The 17,560-nt window shown below is 26.2% G+C and overlaps 2 protein-coding genes across 2 annotated transcripts; one reads left to right on the top strand and one right to left on the bottom strand.

Moving 5' to 3' along the window:
* Nucleotides 1–6,939: 6,939 nt before the first annotated feature.
* Nucleotides 6,940–8,845, top strand: LOC122847835 (protein Mo25). The gene is made up of 7 exons (XM_044145695.1): nucleotides 6,940–7,066; nucleotides 7,128–7,295; nucleotides 7,370–7,488; nucleotides 7,586–7,754; nucleotides 7,824–7,988; nucleotides 8,105–8,209; nucleotides 8,298–8,845. Exons 1-7 carry the CDS (start codon nucleotides 6,965–6,967, stop codon nucleotides 8,478–8,480), a joined length of 1,011 nt encoding a protein of 336 aa, XP_044001630.1. The 5' UTR covers nucleotides 6,940–6,964; the 3' UTR covers nucleotides 8,481–8,845.
* A 765-nt stretch (nucleotides 8,846–9,610) lies between these two features.
* Nucleotides 9,611–16,719, bottom strand: LOC122847846 (protein abnormal spindle-like). The gene is given in 7 exon segments (XM_044145706.1): nucleotides 9,611–10,268; nucleotides 10,271–10,582; nucleotides 10,645–13,589; nucleotides 13,591–13,816; nucleotides 13,819–16,192; nucleotides 16,269–16,448; nucleotides 16,532–16,719. Coding segments are annotated over 7 exon segments (6,555 nt in total). The 5' UTR covers nucleotides 16,544–16,719; the 3' UTR covers nucleotides 9,611–9,762.
* Between the last annotated feature and the right edge of the window lie 841 nt (nucleotides 16,720–17,560).

Below are 17,560 nucleotides of genomic sequence, written 5' to 3'. Positions count from 1 at the left end.
GAGATAACTTTGAAAAGAAAATAAGGTCCGATTAAAGTCCGGCAATCTGGATCGATTCGGATCAGGATAGAGTGGAAAACGGATCCAGTTAGCCTGGGCAAACCTGACTAAACCCGGAGATAACTTTGAAAAAATAAAGTCCGATTAATTCCGGCAATCTGGATCCGATTCGGATCAGAAGAGTAAGGAAAGCCGGATCCGGTTAGCCTTAGCCAAACCTGACTGAACCCGGAATAGCACGAAAAAATAAGTCCGATTAAAGTCCGGCAATCTGGATCGATTCTTATCAGGATAGAGTAAGAAAAACCGGATCCGGTTAGCCTTAGCCATAACGGATCCAAAAGGGTCAGAAACCCGGATCTGCCTTAGCCATACTGGATCCGATTCGGATCAGGATCGGCCAAGCCGGATTCAATTTCCTTCGAGATTAAAGTCAATTTGAGGTCACTTTTTGACTTTACATGTTAATTACTTATAAAGTATGTCAAAAATAGATTATTATTTTACCTGGAATCGTATCACAAAAAAAATCGAAACAAAGTAGAAAGTATTAAATTAATTTTTTTAATAAGTTAAGTTCAAACCTAATCGCCATCGCTGAATCGAGCAAAAGGCTAACATTTTGACAATTTTGAGTACCCTGACTTTGTGGTTATTCCACAAAAATATCTGGCCAGCCCCTAAAATCAGGGTTACTTTGTTAAAAATATATTCAGTGACGTGATGATTTTCTATAAGCATTTCAAGTTCTCAATAAACTTTTGGCAAATATTCTTCATGTCTTAAAATATTTAGAATTGTGCTACACAATATATATTTTCGATATTTTCTCGTTGTACTTTTCTGCGCTAGCAATTGAAATATATAAGTATATTTGTTACATTTAATCTAAAAAAAAGAATACAATTGAAAATGTTATGTTTAAAATTTTTATTCAAAAATTCTCATATATATATTCAACTCGACATACAGAAAATCGTGAAAAAGAAGAAATAATATATTCAATGAATTACTTGGTAATCTAAAAGAAAAATCAGCATCATTAATGAGAAAAAGATACATATCTTGAAACAAAAATTAATATAACACGTCGTAAACAAATGGATGACGCTATAAAGCAAAATTTACCCTTTTTTTTCACCTCTTCAACGTTCAATCTTTGAAAGTTTTTATCTTGTTTATATGTTGGCATCGATTATTATACATATAGTTGTTTCTTGTTTATCAAATTGGTGGTTCGATGATTATTCAATCAACAAGCATCACGTGATTTTGTCATTAACAAGAATCACACGATTATATGATCAATGTGCCACACGGCACATTGCTTGCTTCAGCATCTTCGTCCATATATATAGCCAATGTATAGTCATTCGCGGACCGTGGTCATTCGAAGTTAGATTTGATACACCTGTAATCCGTTTAACTTATTACAAATTTCATTACAAATTCAATTTTTTGTTTGTTACAATGATTGGTTTTTATTTGTATCTTTGCATATTGTGAGTATATATTAGGGATGAGAAAATTTTTGTGACATGTCATGTGACATTGTCATATGACATGTCATGACGGTCACATGACACAACGCGATGTCATGTGACAATTTCATCATAAAATAAAAAATGACAAAAAAAATTTGAAATTAATTTTTAATTAAGTGTCTCGGCATTGTCGCTCCCTCTCATCTTAATATATTAATAAAATTCCATTTCCACAAAATATCGCCAGATTATTAAGCTGGTTTTACCCTAAGCTCTATAGAGTTCTGCGCAATGTGAATATCATTTTTTTTTTATCAATAAGAAAAAAAATAAATATTTATATTTAGAATCGTTTTAAAAAATAAATAAATATTTAAGAACTTAAAAATAAATATCGTCAGATATAGTAAAATATTTAAATGTTTTTAAGGCCTTTTACTATTATTGTAGACCTATGACTGCTGAAGGTTTTTAGTAAAATATGACAAAAAAAAATGTGACAATATTTTGTGACAATATTATTTGTGACAAAAAAAATGTGACAGTCATTTTCACCTATATGTTCATCAAATGACAATCTTTGTGACAAAAAATATGACAATATTTTATAACAAAAAAATGTGACGGTCATTTTCATCCTATGATCGTCAAATGACAATTTTGACAAAAAAACACACGATATTTTGTGACAAAAATGTGACAATATTACATGACAAAAAATGCGTAAATATTTTTATGACAAAAAACATGACAATATTTTGTGACAAAAAAAAAATGACGTCACAAATTGTCACATGACCGTCAATTTTCTATGACATTACAAATTCAATTTGTGACAATGATTTGCATATTGTGAGTATATATACTATTTATCCCTCCATTGATTTTATATGTAAATATATAAATAAAAAAAAAGATTAAGGCATATAAAAATTTGTATTTTTTTTTTTAAATGATAGCGCTTTGTCTTGAATACGTTGTTCCTTGAGTATAACATAATTATAATTTATGAAAGCAAATAATCATAACTGTATATTTTTTGCAACAGACTTCCATACTTAGTATCTAACAGTATGGCAGAGGTCACTTCCAACGGTAGTGCTCGTGACGATCTTCCAATTCCAAAAACTAATTTGACCGAGAGCACTGGAACAAAAGCCCCCGGGAAAACAGTTACCGGTATTTTAAATACAGACTACTCGGAGATAAGTATTTTTAACTTGGCGTAAAGTATACCATTAAGGTACAACCAGGAAAAATTAAAAATAATGACGATTTCACGAATTTTATAGAGTATAATTGAAATAACGATACACCAACTAGAAAAAAAGACGAAAAATCATCACCCAAATTTAGTATATAGGTTTTAATATTCAATTTTAATTAATAGAGGATAATAAATTTTTGTCTTTGTCTAAATACTTCCAAAAATTCCGGTAGACTACAGTGAAAATTTAGATGAAATATAATAATAATCATTATAATAAGTGGGAATTAGTCGCTTTAATGACGTCAGCTATGATTTTTACGATACCACTACAGTAATATTTGCTGCGGATTTCTCTCCGTGTATTAACTATTTTCACAATTTAAAGCCATTTTAAATGAAATATTATATAACAGAATAAATTTTCATAAATAAATCACAGTAATATGTATAGTAAAAATTGTTGATAAAATGAGTCTATTGACTCGTTGGTTAACAATGACATTAAATAAAAAAAAAAAATTGTTCTTATATTACAGTGGCAATAAATTTCTTTTTAAATTTAATTAATTACTCAAGTAATATATTTTTACATATACAATAACTCTTCTTTCAAATGGACGCTAAAAAAAAAAAAATTGTTATAAATAACTGTTAAATCATTTAAAACTTGTATAATTATACTCAATAAAAATGACAATAATAATTTTATTTTGTTTCTGTAATGATCATGAATAAAATAATATAATAATTTTTATTAAAAATAAAATAAATAAATAACAAATTATTTTATTTATTAACAATATTTTTAATTGTGATATTTTTTGTTCTTTCTTTTAATTATTTTTATATTCTTATAAACACATCGTTATGTTTTTTCCCATAGTTAACTTTTTTTTCTTCCTTACAAATTCAAGATAAAAAAATAATGTTTCAGCAGAATTAGGGGCTATGGTGAAAAGTTAATTAAATACAATTATATATTTTTTTTTATATAATAAATATATAACCCGCCACAATAAATTCCCTGCATTATCATTATTAATATTATATAGTTAGATAGGTTTGAAATTTGAATGATATTTATAATTTATTAAATAGAATAAATAAAAAAAATACTTAGTTAAATTTAACATTTTATCAGCTTAAATTTTATCACCCATTAATATTTTTCATGTCAACACTTGATTTTTTCTAGCAAATGTCATTAACAAAAATAGACACAAATATTTATACATTTTTCATGATTATACGGCGTATTTATTATTATAATAAATAAATTGGACAATCAATAAATAATGTCACCAGTATTGTACACCAAGAATCAACGTCATTCGGCATGCTTTTAATTCAGTTTAATATAATTTTATTGAAAGTGGATATATATTATATTTATCAATCATTATTATAATATATTTATCATGCGCATTATATATTTATTTATATAATTATAAATATATATATTTATTATTATTTATTTATATATTTATTTATATATTTATCATTATATTTATCAATCATTTTTAATAAACGAACGCTCGTTAACTCAATCAAATCAATTGATATTGCAATACTAATAATCTTATTGATTGATTGATTGATCCAGTGGGTCGCTGGTGGAAGAATTATCCCGCCAAATGTTCCGTAAATTCCCCACCAAGATCCTGCCACAAAATATGTGACGGAATGTTTAATATAGTCCACTATAATGTTAGAAAGTTCTACCATATACAATTGTGAATTTTACAAAAACAGTCTGCCCTTTCTCTATTTTTTTTTTTTTTTTTGATTGGATATGGTTGGATATGGTTGAATATAAGTGCTGTGAACATCGAAAATGGTTAACGAACCGAACAGATCAATTGCATATCATAATTTTCATGAGTCAAGAGTTCGGAAGCTAGACTTTATTTTGCCTTCTTTATTTTTCTGAAATATATTCCATAGCTAAGAAACATATTTCAGGAAAAAAAAAAAGGCAAATGAAGGCTAACCGCTGCAACAATGTAAATGATAATTAATAATAGCTTCACTGTGCTAAAAAAAACAACTATACAGAAGAAATCTTTATACTTGTTTTGTAAACTCAACAAAAATATCTGTCATAAGTCATAACACGTATGAAAAACTATAAATATTGTTCTAGTATATCACGAATTGCATGTAAGTATCTTTTATAATTTGAAACTGAAAGTATTTCTAAGGTGAATCCATTGGTAATAATGTGATGATATAAAACAATAATAAAAAAGTTGTTATATTACATTTATCAAAAATGTGAATAGACATGAATAATGGATATGCATATAAAACTCGGTTTCATTGATAATTAAATTTTTTTATTGTTAAACTCTAATTACTAATCGTGCAGGCACACTCCGGTGGAAATATTTCTCCGATCATTCTCCGGCATTCTCCGTCTTTTTTCAAAATTTTTTCCCGCCCGGAAAAACCTATATATAAAAAAAAAACCTAGTCTTAAGCCCGATCTCCACTCGCAAAGTTTTCGACCAAAGTTTTCGAAATTTATTACCAGAAACAACTTATAAAACTTGTTTTTGGAACTCGGACTTAAATCGAAAACTTTACTACTGACAATGGACCTTGGTCTTTAATAGTGGACTGATAAGTGATAGTCAAAAAAGAATTTTTTGTGCGAGATTAAAAAAAATTAGAGATATGCGCATGCGTACTAGCCCTTACTTGGTTATCAATTCAGCTTATTATTTTAATTAATTCATTAACATTAGGAAAATAACAAGACAATGTAGATCAATTTCAGCAAATCAAACTCTACAAAATAAGGATTAAAAGCCCTGTGATAATTAATCAGATTTTTTAATTTTGTTTAGTTTGAAATATGGTTCTCTTTTGACTTCTTCAGCGCCTCACACGGTTGTCATGGCACTAGATAATCTGACAACAGCTGGCAAGTTGGCAACTCTCTCTCTGCTTGATCAGATCACGTCGATTTCAGTCAGTTTCACGACTGACGGGAAACCAGAAGCACCACTTCATTTTGATTTGGAAAAAAAAAAATAAAAAAAAATTGCAAAAAGTTGTTTAGTGTGTGTTGTTTGGCAAGATCGCAATGTGTATACCTAGTTAAAAAAAAATAATAATAATAATTTTACAAACATACCTATATATATTAAATGAATTGATTTCTGTTTTTACAAAACCCCAGGTTATCATTAAATATAATTGACAGCAACAACTGTCAACCTGGGTAAATAAATAAAAATAAAATAAATAAATAAATAATCCACTCTGAAGCAATATATTCATTGTTGATTTTTTATATTTTACACATTTTATTTATTTTAATTTTACAATAACTACTAACGTCACTGGATAAATAATTTGTCGTCACGAGATTCAATTTGTTTGATCTTGATATACGCATTGCCTTGACAAATAATTAACTTAAAAAAATTGAATAACAAGTTAAATAACAACAGTGTTCAAATATTAATAATAAAAACAAATAAACCCCGAATAAGTCAATAATTTATACAACATAATTTATTAATTTTTTTAAAGGATATTAATAATTGAATGGTAAGTTAAATTTACAAAATAATATTTTTTTATTGAATTGCGTAACAGTGGGGTTTAATAAACGATAGGTTATACTAATTGATTATTCAACGTCAAAAAATCATAATAATTATAATTCTACAATTATTTTATTACACATTTAAATGACATTTTTTATTGAAAATTTATTTTATTCATCAGTCGTAATCAAGTATCATTAATGTTATTATAAATTTTTTTTTATTTATTTTACAACACAAACATACACACTCAAAAGTAAAGGATTATTGACTCTTTTTTTTTTTTTCTCTTTTTTACACACACATATTTTTTAAGGATGAATGATTCATAACCCCTTTGGTTTGTAAAAGTTTCTTTTTTTTTTTTTTATTTCACTTCAAGATGACTTATCCACGTCATATTGTGGAATTTTTTTTTTCTTGTTAATGAATAAATTCTAGAATTTAAATCTCTTGTTATGATTCATATAAATATTTATAAATAAAAAAAAAGTTTTACCTTTTTTTTATTAATTTTAAAAAGTGTGTCAGTTGAGTGTGTTTAGTTGGTTGATCATTCAAACGTATGTTAGTTTTTTTTAATTTATTTTTAATATTTTCTCTCTCTCTTGTTCTAATTGCTAGGTTAGGTAAATAATGACAATAACATTTAAATAAAGCTATTAATATTGTTAATTTTTTTTTTTAGATTTTTGATCTTTAAAATATAAATCATGCCTCTGTTCGGAAAATCACAAAAAAGTCCGGCTGAGGTTGTTAAGGCCCTGAAAGAAGCGGTCAATGCACTGGAGCGTGGAGAAAAAAAAGTTGAAAAGGTATTAATTATTAATTATTTTCTCTTGTATTACTTATTAAAATTATTTTTTTTTTTTTTAGGCTCAAGAAGATGTTAGTAAAAATCTTGTTCACATAAAAAATATGCTTTATGGAACTGCTGAAACAGAGCCACAAGCTGATATTGTTGTTGCTCAACTTGCCCAAGAATTGTACAACAGTAATTTATTACTAATGCTTGTACAAAATTTAAGTCGTATTGATTTTGAGGTATATTATTATAAATATTACAAATTATTTTATATATTTATTTCTAATTTTTTTTTGTGTATTATCTCAATTAGGGTAAGAAGGATGTCGCTCAAGTATTTAATAATATATTGCGACGACAAATTGGCACAAGATCACCAACTGTTGAATATATCTGCACAAAACCAGAAATATTATTTACACTTATGTCTGGGTAAGATACTTGCCAATTCAATTGATGATTAAATATTTAAACTATTGTTTTTTATAATAATAATTGAAAAATTAATTTAATCATTTTATTTTTATAGTTATGAACATCAGGATATTGCATTAAATTGTGGTACAATGTTGAGAGAATGTGCACGATATGAAGCACTTGCTAAAATTATGATTTATTCTGAGGATTTTTATAATTTCTTTAGATACGTTGAGGTATCAACATTTGACATTGCATCTGATGCATTTTCTACTTTCAAGGTAATTTATAATATACATTATTTATATAAAATTGTTATTTAAATTATTTAATTTTATTATTTATTGTAGGAATTATTGACAAGGCATAAAATACTGAGTGCTGAATTTTTAGAAGTCAATTATGATAAAGTATTTTCACATTATCAAAGGTTGTTGAACTCGGAAAACTACGTAACTCGTCGACAGAGTTTAAAACTACTGGGGGAATTATTACTTGATCGACACAATTTTGCTGTAAATTAATTCATTCATTATTTATTATCATATTACAATTATTTCCTTGTTTAATTTGATTAAAAATAATCAATTTTTATAATGATTTATTTATTTTTTTATTATGCTTTTTCAAGGTCATGACCCGATATATATCGAATCCAGATAATTTAAAATTAATGATGAACATGCTTAAGGAAAAATCACGCAATATACAATTTGAAGCCTTCCACGTATTCAAGGTAATTTATTAATTAGTTAAAAAACATATTTCTATTATCAAAAAATGTCTAGCAATTTTTATTAAATTTTTTTCTTTTTGATTTTAAGGTATTTGTTGCAAATCCAAATAAACCAAAACCAATATTGGATATATTATTACGCAATCAAGAAAAATTGATTGAGTTTTTAACTCGCTTCCATACAGACAGATCAGAAGATGAACAATTTAATGATGAAAAAGCATATCTTATTAAACAGATCAAAGAATTAAAGTCTGTCCATGAAAATTAAAAATCAATTGTTTTTTTTTTTTCTTCTTTTTTTCTTTTTTAAGTTTTAACAATTTACAATTTTGAGGATTATTTTTTTTTTTTTTGTTTTTTTTCACTGTAGTTGTAAATAAAATTTACATCCAGATTTAATTAATTAATTTACTACTGTATAATACAGACTCAAAACAACGTATGACATACTCCAACGTAAAAAAATAATTTTATGCAAAAAAACCACGAGAAACATAATGAAATTTATTAGTAAAAAAAAAAAAAGAAAAAATTTATTACGAATGATTAATCTAAAAAAATAAACGTAAATTAAATCGAATAATACTAGCCTAGTATGGCAGCTACAATAAAATTAAAAATAAAAAAAAAAAACAAATTTATATTGATAATAACTAATGAATAATTGCCTCGTATAAAATAATTAGTTGCAACGATGATAGCGGTTTAGTGATATCGCATATGTTGCGTTTTGTGATAACAAAGAATAAGGATATATTTTTTTTTTTTTTCTAATCACCTTGATTAATAATAATAAATGAATAAATAATAGCCCTGGCAAGCATTTTTAATTAAAAACAATAAATTATATTATTAATACTAGAAAGAAAAAAAAATAGAACGTAATAAATTTATTTATAACAAAATCAAATGTTAATTAAAAGAAAATTTATAGTTGAATTTTTGTTATTGTTAAAAAGAAAAATAAATACCAATCAAATATTGAAAAAAAAAACATAAACTAAAATATAATATGCATGCATATAATAATGATAATAAAATGTAGCTGCTATACTTTGATTTTAATTTCAATTTTTAATTAATTAATTAAATTAAAAATTTATTTGACAAAAAACAACACGCTGCATATGTATTAATTATATCAAATATAAATAAATTGAATAAACAAGCAACAATGCTTTATGCTTAAAAACAATAAAGAAAAGATGAAAAAATAAAAAATATTGTAATCCAATATATAATATATGTATAGAATTGACTGTTAATGAAAATGTAACGCCAAAATAATGATTATTGTTTTATTATTATATTTATTGCAATAAAAGTATTATTAAAAAAGGGATTACGTAAAAAATTTATAATATATATTTTTTTTTTTTACATTCACAACTGCAAGAAATAAAAAAAAACCAAACATTCCACTGGTAATTAACAAAGTTTTTCGATCAATATAATAATAAATATTAAAAAAAAAAGAAAAAAACATTCCAATTAATTATTAGATAAACTAAAATATTATAATATTTATAAATATTTAAAAATAAAAAAAATCATTGAAATCCTTGTGTTATTTTAAATTTGGCCATTAGGGCACTTATGGCATGATGAATTGTTGTAAAAATACGTGGACGTTTTGTTACAAATCCCCAGTCAGGTCTTGTGTTTGGTAATAAAATTGTTTTTTCAACTGACATTGTTCTTTTACCACCAGAAATTGTTAATTGTCCATTTGCTTTTCCATTGTTATATTTAACAGCTGTACCACAAATATTTTTAATAAGCCAAATTGTACGTTGATTATTAATAATTTCTTGGGCAAAATTATCATCACCAGCAATTAACCATAATAATGTTGCAAGATGAAGAAATAATTCATGTTCACGTTTTATTGTTGCATTTAATAATCTAGCAATTGTTTCCATGTAATATATTTCTCTTGTATAATGTGATGTTGTTGGTAATTTTGTTAATGTTATTAATATATTTGTACAACGTAAACAAACATCCATCCATGGTAATGAACGATTTGATTCTTCTAATATTGTATATATTTTTCAACCAAACTATTTTCACAAAATGACAAACATCCAGATGGTGATAAACGTGTTAATGTATCAATACAAGCTAATCCCATTGATAAATGACCAACTGAATTATAATTTTGTAATACAATCATTGCATCACGTAGTTTATTTTCAACACTTGATGATGGTTTTGCTAATTCAGTTGCTTTTTTAGAACGTTCACGAAGTTTTGCAATTATTGGTGATTCAATTTTACGTATTTTATAACCACGCCATATTGATTGTATCAATATAACACTTTTTATTATTTTTTTTAATTTTTGTTTTTCAATATTGTCCAGCTGTCGTTTATTTAACCACCAATTTTCAATTTTAATACAGCATATTTATGTTTTTTTAATAATTCATTTTGACATTTTTTCTTATAAATATAACGCCATAATATTTGAATTTTTATTACTGATTTTTTTAAATTATTATAATCATTGTGTATTTTTTTGGCAATTTTGTAGGCTCTATATCTTTGTTGAATAATTATTATTGATTTTTGTTTTAATTTAAAATCATTTTGACATTTTTCAGTTAATTTTTTTAATCGCCACCAATTTTGTATCACAGATGCTGCTTTTTCACATTTTTCTTTGTGTAATTTAACACGTATTTGTTGCTGAATTGAGATGATACTTGCATAAAATTTGATGTAATTTTTACGAATTTTTTGACCAGTTAATTTGGCACGATAACGTTGTTGTATATTTATTGTTGATTTTTTAAGTGCCAAATAATGAGCTCTTGTTTGTCGAGAAATTAAAAATGTTCTCCAATAATTTTGTATAATTATAACAGATTTTTTTATTTTGTTATAATTTCTTTGAGCTTTTATCATTCGCCATTGTGACTGTAGACAAATAGAAGCTTGATAAAGTTGTTGATACTCTTGATGACATTTTTTTGCTAGAATTTTGGCTCTCCATTTTCGTTGAATCTTGACAACAGCATCACGAAGATTCAGGAACGATTGCCTTGACTCTCTGGCTTCAATTGTTGCTCGATATTTTCTTTGAATAAATACAACAGCAAGTTTTTGTTTTTCATATGTTCTTCTTGTAACAATCATTCGCCAATTTTTTTGAATAACAATGCATGCTTTTCGCTGTTGAATATAATTATTCAAAACTAATTTACCAACTTTTTTAGCTCTCCAAATTCTTTGCAATTTAATTGTCAATTGTTGAAGAAGTTTGTAATCTTTTTGAACTTGACAAGCTAATTTTGTTGCTCTGTATTTTCGTTGAATAATTATCGCTGCATTTTTTTGTTTAACAAATTGTCTTTTTGCTAATAACATTTTCCAATTTGCTTGAAGACAAATACAAGATTTACGAATATTTTGATAATTCATTTTTTCTTGTTTACAAAGTTTATTTGCTCTCCAACGATTTTGTAAATTAACAACAATTTCATGAAGTTTTAAATATTCATTTCTAACTTCTCTTGCTTTAACAGTAGCTCGATATTTTCTTTGTATAATCAAAGTTGCATTATGAATTTTAATATAATTTTCTTGTATTTGTTTTCCAATTTTTTTAGCTCTCCATTTTCTTTGTGTTTTAATTATTATTTCAAGAATATGTTGATATGTTTTTTTAGCTTCACGAGCTGCAATTGTTGCTCTATATTTTCTTTGAATAATTATAACAGCTGAACGTTGTTTATTATAATAATTTTTAATCTCAGTACCAATTTTATAAGCTCGCCATTTTCTTTGGATTATTATTGCAGCTTTATGACGTTTTAATTTTTCTAAATAGCTTCTTTGAACTTGTACCATTCGTAGTTGACTTTGAAATTTAATAATAAACATTTTTATTCTTTGATATTCTTGTGATTCTTTTCTTGATAAAAGCTCAGCACGCCAATGGTTTTGTATCACCATTGTTGCATTTTTAATTTCAAGATACTTTGAACGATAATACCAAGTTTTCTTCAAACATCTCCACCAGCTTTGGATACAAACTGCTGATTTTTTCATTGCAAGATACTCCAAACGAATTGATTTTGATTTTTTGATATTTCTATACCATCTTTGAATCTTCAAAGCACTCTCTTTCATTGAGGAATATTTTTTCTTGCTCAATTTCATTCTCCAATTTTTCTGTATAATTACTACAGCTTTTTTCAATGAATTATAATTTTTCTGTGCTACCTGTTTGTTAATGATTGCTCTGAACCAGCTCTGAATGACAATGGCACTATTTTTTTTTTGTTTATAATCATTTTGAATTTTAACACATCACCACCAGGTCTGAATGACAATTGATGAGTTGTAAACTTTCTTGAAATACAAGACATGATTTTTTGTCTCATGATGACGTCTCCAAGCTCGCTGAATGACTATTACATTTTTTTTAACAGTTAAAAATTCATTACGTTGTGATTCTAGTAGTTTTACACGAATCCACCATGAAGCAATAATTCTAGCAGCACTTTTTTGAATAACAAAATTATGTCTAACTTTTTTCATTTGAGCAACACTTCATCACCAGCTTTGAATAATTTTTGTGGCTTTTTGTTTTTTCATGTACAATGATTTTGTAATTTTCATTGACTTATTGGCTCTCCATCTTGATTGAACAAATAATACAGCTGTTTTGAGTTTTTGGTAATTGTTAAATTGTCTTTTTGATGCTGAGGCATTTCTCCACCATAGCTGAATTGAATTAACAGACTTTAGAATGTTATTGTATTTTTTTTGTTCAATTAGCATCATACGAGTTGCTCGCCAATGTTTTTGAATAGTAATAATTGCATTTTTCTTTGCTTCAAGCTGCTGACAATACGGACGAGTTATTCGAAGTCTTCTAAACCATTTTTGAATAACAACAACAGCTTTTTGAGTATCCAAAAATTCATGTCTAAGTTTTAACATAATTTTTCTTTGTCTCCAACAAGTTTGAATAATTTTTGCTGCATTATTTTTCTTGATAATTTCAGTTTGTCGTTGATTTTTTAGTGTTTTCATTAATTGACGTGCCTTGAAACTTCTCCAAGAACACTGAATAACAATAGCAGCATTTAATTTTCTATTTTTTAAAACATTACGTATTTTAATATACCATAATTTTGATCGCCACCATTTTTGTATAATCATTGCTGATTTTGAAAATCTTGGTGCTTGAAATTTATAAATTATTTGCCAAAGAAGTGATAATGTTTTTTCACGATGACCATCAGCAACTGCTTTAGCATCAATATGTCCAGCAATAATATAACCAGAATCACGTAATGCTGTTAATGCTAGTTCAGCATTATGAATTTTTTGTAAACGTGATATTGCTGGTACACGACAACCATGTTAATGTTTTAAGTCCAGTTATTAATTCCATAACACGACATAATCTAACACCATCACGTAAATCAACTGATAAATCTTTTACAGCATAATCATATTCATCAATATATGTTTGTTTTTGTGTAACAATATAACCATGTGTTCTTAATATTTTTGTTATATCACCAACACCACTCAATGTTTCACGTGAAAATGTCAATAATATTTCTCGACTTTCTTTGTATGTTGCTTTTTATGAAAAAGACATGGATCATGACCAATTAATTTATTATTTTTTGCATAATCAACAAAATAAACAAATAATAAAAATTTTTTAACAATAAATTTGTTTAAATTTGGTAAAAATGATGATAATTTAAGTGTCGTTAATGGATGTGAATGTTTTTGTTGTATGAATGGATCATTAAAAAATCTTGTTAATAAAAATTTTGTTAATCCAATTAAATCATTATTTGAATTAAGTGGTATTGTTTCACCATAAATAACTTCAAGACCAATTCTTAGCCATAACGGATTATAACTTAATAAAAGTTCAAGTATTATTTTTTGTAATCCAATATCACGATTAAGATCACGATCTTGTCTAACAACAAATATACCACGTTCAACAAGTCCAGCTGTTGATGATAATACTTTTCTAACTTCAGCACGTGTAAAAATAGCAAGTGCTGCTTTTCTTAATGTATTTAATCTTGTATTTGTATGATATCTTGCTGATACTTCTTTTGTTTCAGCAAGTGTTATATTATCTTTTAATCTTGATGATTGCCATACTTTAGCAATATCAATTTTAACTGTATCAATATCAGTATTTAAATGTTCAGGTGGTGTTAATAATTCATTAAGCCATTTTTTAAATTCCATTTCTTGTTGAAATATCCATTTTTCATCATAATAAAGTGTACTTGCTAGAAATGGATCCTCAGTCATTGTTGCAGCAAATGGATCTGGATTATGAAATATAAAATCATTTGGATCATACATTTTAACAATTGTTTCTTTCTTTTGTGGTTTTACAACTGTTTTATTTAAACCAGCTAATGATAATTTTTTTATTCTAACTGGTGGTATTGTACATCCACCTCCAGGACTTTTTCTAATTGAATTATTAACAATTGATTTTTTTTTAATAACTGAATGTTGTAATATTGATTTTTCTTTATTTATTTTTAATGTTTTTTTTGGTGATATTCGTTTGATAGACGTTGATGTTGATGTTGTAGATGATCGTTTTATAGACATTGATTTTTTAATATTAACTCTTTTTGTTGGTGATATTTCAAAACAAAATGCTGATTGATTTGATGATGAATAATTTAATGTTCTTGTAAATGTTTGTGTTGTAAATGTAACTTGTTCTTCAATAATTTTATCAAGACCATTACATTTACTACGAAATACAGATGATGATGCTTGCTGTTGTTGTTGTTGTTGTTGTTGTTGTTGTTGTTGTTGATGATGATGATGATAAGCTGTATCTTGATTTTTAACCCAAAGATCAGCTTCAAGAACATCTCTAACTGATACATTTTCACCATACTGATATCGAGATACAGGTGATGATGATATTGGAGTTGCTGGTATAATCAATGAATCCATACCTTTAACTGGTGATATTTTGCCAAAATTATCAACAAGTTTATTTGGTTGTAAATTGATACTGGTTGGTCTTATTGGTGATTTATCATACTCAAATGTTTCATTATTATTTACAACAACATCAGATGAATTTATTTCAAATGTTGTATTTCCAATTGATTTATCTGTATCGCTTTTTTGTCCAGTTGAACATGCATTTATTGATAATCTATTTGTTTTAATTGGTGTTACAAAATTTGCTAAATTATCAATCATCATTGAAAAATCAGAATGTGTTGCTTTAAATGTTGTTGGTTCTGGTGAATATGAACGATAATCATCATCGTAAATTTCTTTTTCAACTTCCTTAATTGTACATTTATATTTATAAAATTTTGGATTTTGATTAACATATGTTTCACGACGTGGATCAACATCACTATCATCAAATGGTGATGGTAATTCATGATGAATATTTGGATGTACAAATGTCTCACGACGTAGTTGATATTCATGATTATTATTTGGTGATGTTATACCATTACCAGGAGAAAATTTTATGTCTGATGTTATTGTCGATGTAACACGATTTTTATCATTTTTAATTGGTGTTAATTGATAGCTACTTATATCAAATATACCAGATATTTCAGTTGGTTTTGATGATACATCAAAGTGTTTTCTTTCAGATCTTTTTTGACAATTATTTTCTTTATTTTCTTGACATTTTAATGATGATAATGATTGTTGATTATTGTTAAATGTTTGTTGATTATCATTTGTTGGTGCAAGAATTCGTGTTTTTGTTTTTGTTTGTATTTTTTTTGCTTGAGTAGCTGTTGTTATAATGGCAATGTCATGTTTTATTCTACGTGAATCAATCAATTGTAGTGTATCACGCCATGATCCAGCTTCTTTTGGAGTCCATGATATTGTTAGCTCTGCTTGACTCTCAGATGGAATGCTTACTGTCCATGGATTTAACAATATTTTTCTCTCATCTGGAGGCAGCTTTGAGACTTTAACCTGCAAAAAAAAGGGATAAGTAAATTTGGCATTGCATGAGGAGATTGTTTAATGTTCAATTAAGATTAAAACATACATCTAGCTGTCGATTGCCTGGATTTTTAATCAACAATGTTGTTGATGCTGATGAATTGACAGTTGTCTCAAGATTTATATGAGTTTGAGGCTGAAATGGCGCCAAAACCAGAACTGACTGGGGCTCTGAATGATCTGTTGACAATTTTTGAGGCTTCCTTGCCTCTGGAGTAACATTTATCTATTAATTTATCAAAAAAATACATTAATAAACAACACAAAGTCACAGCAACTATGAAATAAACAATTGGGTTAATGACAAACCTGGAAAAACATTGTTTTTTTTTCTTTGTTAATAACAAGGTTAATTAAATATTATTCTATCACTAAACACTAAATTGTTGTTAACATTTTAAGACACTTTTAAGACACTTTTAATAAAACAATAAATAAATAAACTTTTATAAAGTACAGAACGCTTGGGATGAATCCGGTTTTTTTGTCGTTTTTGATGACAAACGGTTGAGTGTGTGTGTGCGTGATAAAATTTGAATTCTCAACTGTTTACGTGTGTTCCTAAACTCACCAAGATGGCGATCAATATGGCGGTGATAATTCCTTTACGTGTTCGTAAACCACCTTTTTTAAATCAGACAAATTAAGGGTTTTATTGCAAGTAGCAAATAATTTTAGTTTTTAAACAAAGGGAAAAAAATACAAAAATATAGTTTTTATACTTTAAATTATTTTTTTGAATTATTTTGTTGATGATTTAAAAAAAAAATGTTTAAATTAATAATTCTAGCCACAACATAAAAAATTAAATAAGTATTGAAAATTTTAAAAATAAAAAAGTAGATAATATTAAATCGTTTTATTTATTAGTCTTTTTTTTTTATCAGGTGATTTAGATATTTTAAAATAAGAAAAATAAAACATGAAATAATAATATTTCAAAAAAAATTTTAAATGGTAAGAACAAAATTGTTTTTCAAATTTTAATAAAATTATATTTCACAAAGATATATACTTATTTATTTATTTTTAATTATTAATTAATAATTAATTATAAGGTAAAAAAATCGCTATAAATTCAAGTCTTGAATAGCTAATGATTTATTCCCAAACGGACCAATCGATATGTTGTGGTTTAGCAGAACCTGAATAAATAAAGAAACAAAATTAACGGAATTAATAAAAAAAAATATGTATTATAGCAATTAGTAAATAAATGCCCTTTTTGCTGTTGATAAAAGCAGAGATGTAAAAATCGTCCATCAATTTTTAAAACTCAAAATTCCAATTATTGTGGTATAATTCGACTGCCATCTAATTTTGCTGGATATTATTTTC

The sequence above is a fragment of the Aphidius gifuensis genome, linkage group LG1 (assembly GCF_014905175.1).
Source record: "Aphidius gifuensis isolate YNYX2018 linkage group LG1, ASM1490517v1, whole genome shotgun sequence".
In the NCBI taxonomy this organism is placed as follows: domain Eukaryota; kingdom Metazoa; phylum Arthropoda; class Insecta; order Hymenoptera; family Braconidae; genus Aphidius; species Aphidius gifuensis.
Note: the sequence above shows the minus strand (reverse complement) of the source record. Positions and strands in the feature narration are given on the sequence as shown.

Excerpts from the sequence above, each read along its gene's own strand:
- LOC122847835 (XM_044145695.1), top strand. The coding sequence starts at position 6,965 with ATGCCTCTGTTCGGAAAATCACAAAAAAGTCCGGCTGAGGTTGTTAAG. Across the intron at positions 7,067-7,127 it reads GAGAAAAAAAAGTTGAAAAG|GCTCAAGAAGATGTTAGTAA; the intron begins GTATTAATTATT and ends TTTTTTTTTTAG. Across the intron at positions 7,755-7,823 it reads ATGCATTTTCTACTTTCAAG|GAATTATTGACAAGGCATAA; the intron begins GTAATTTATAAT and ends TATTTATTGTAG.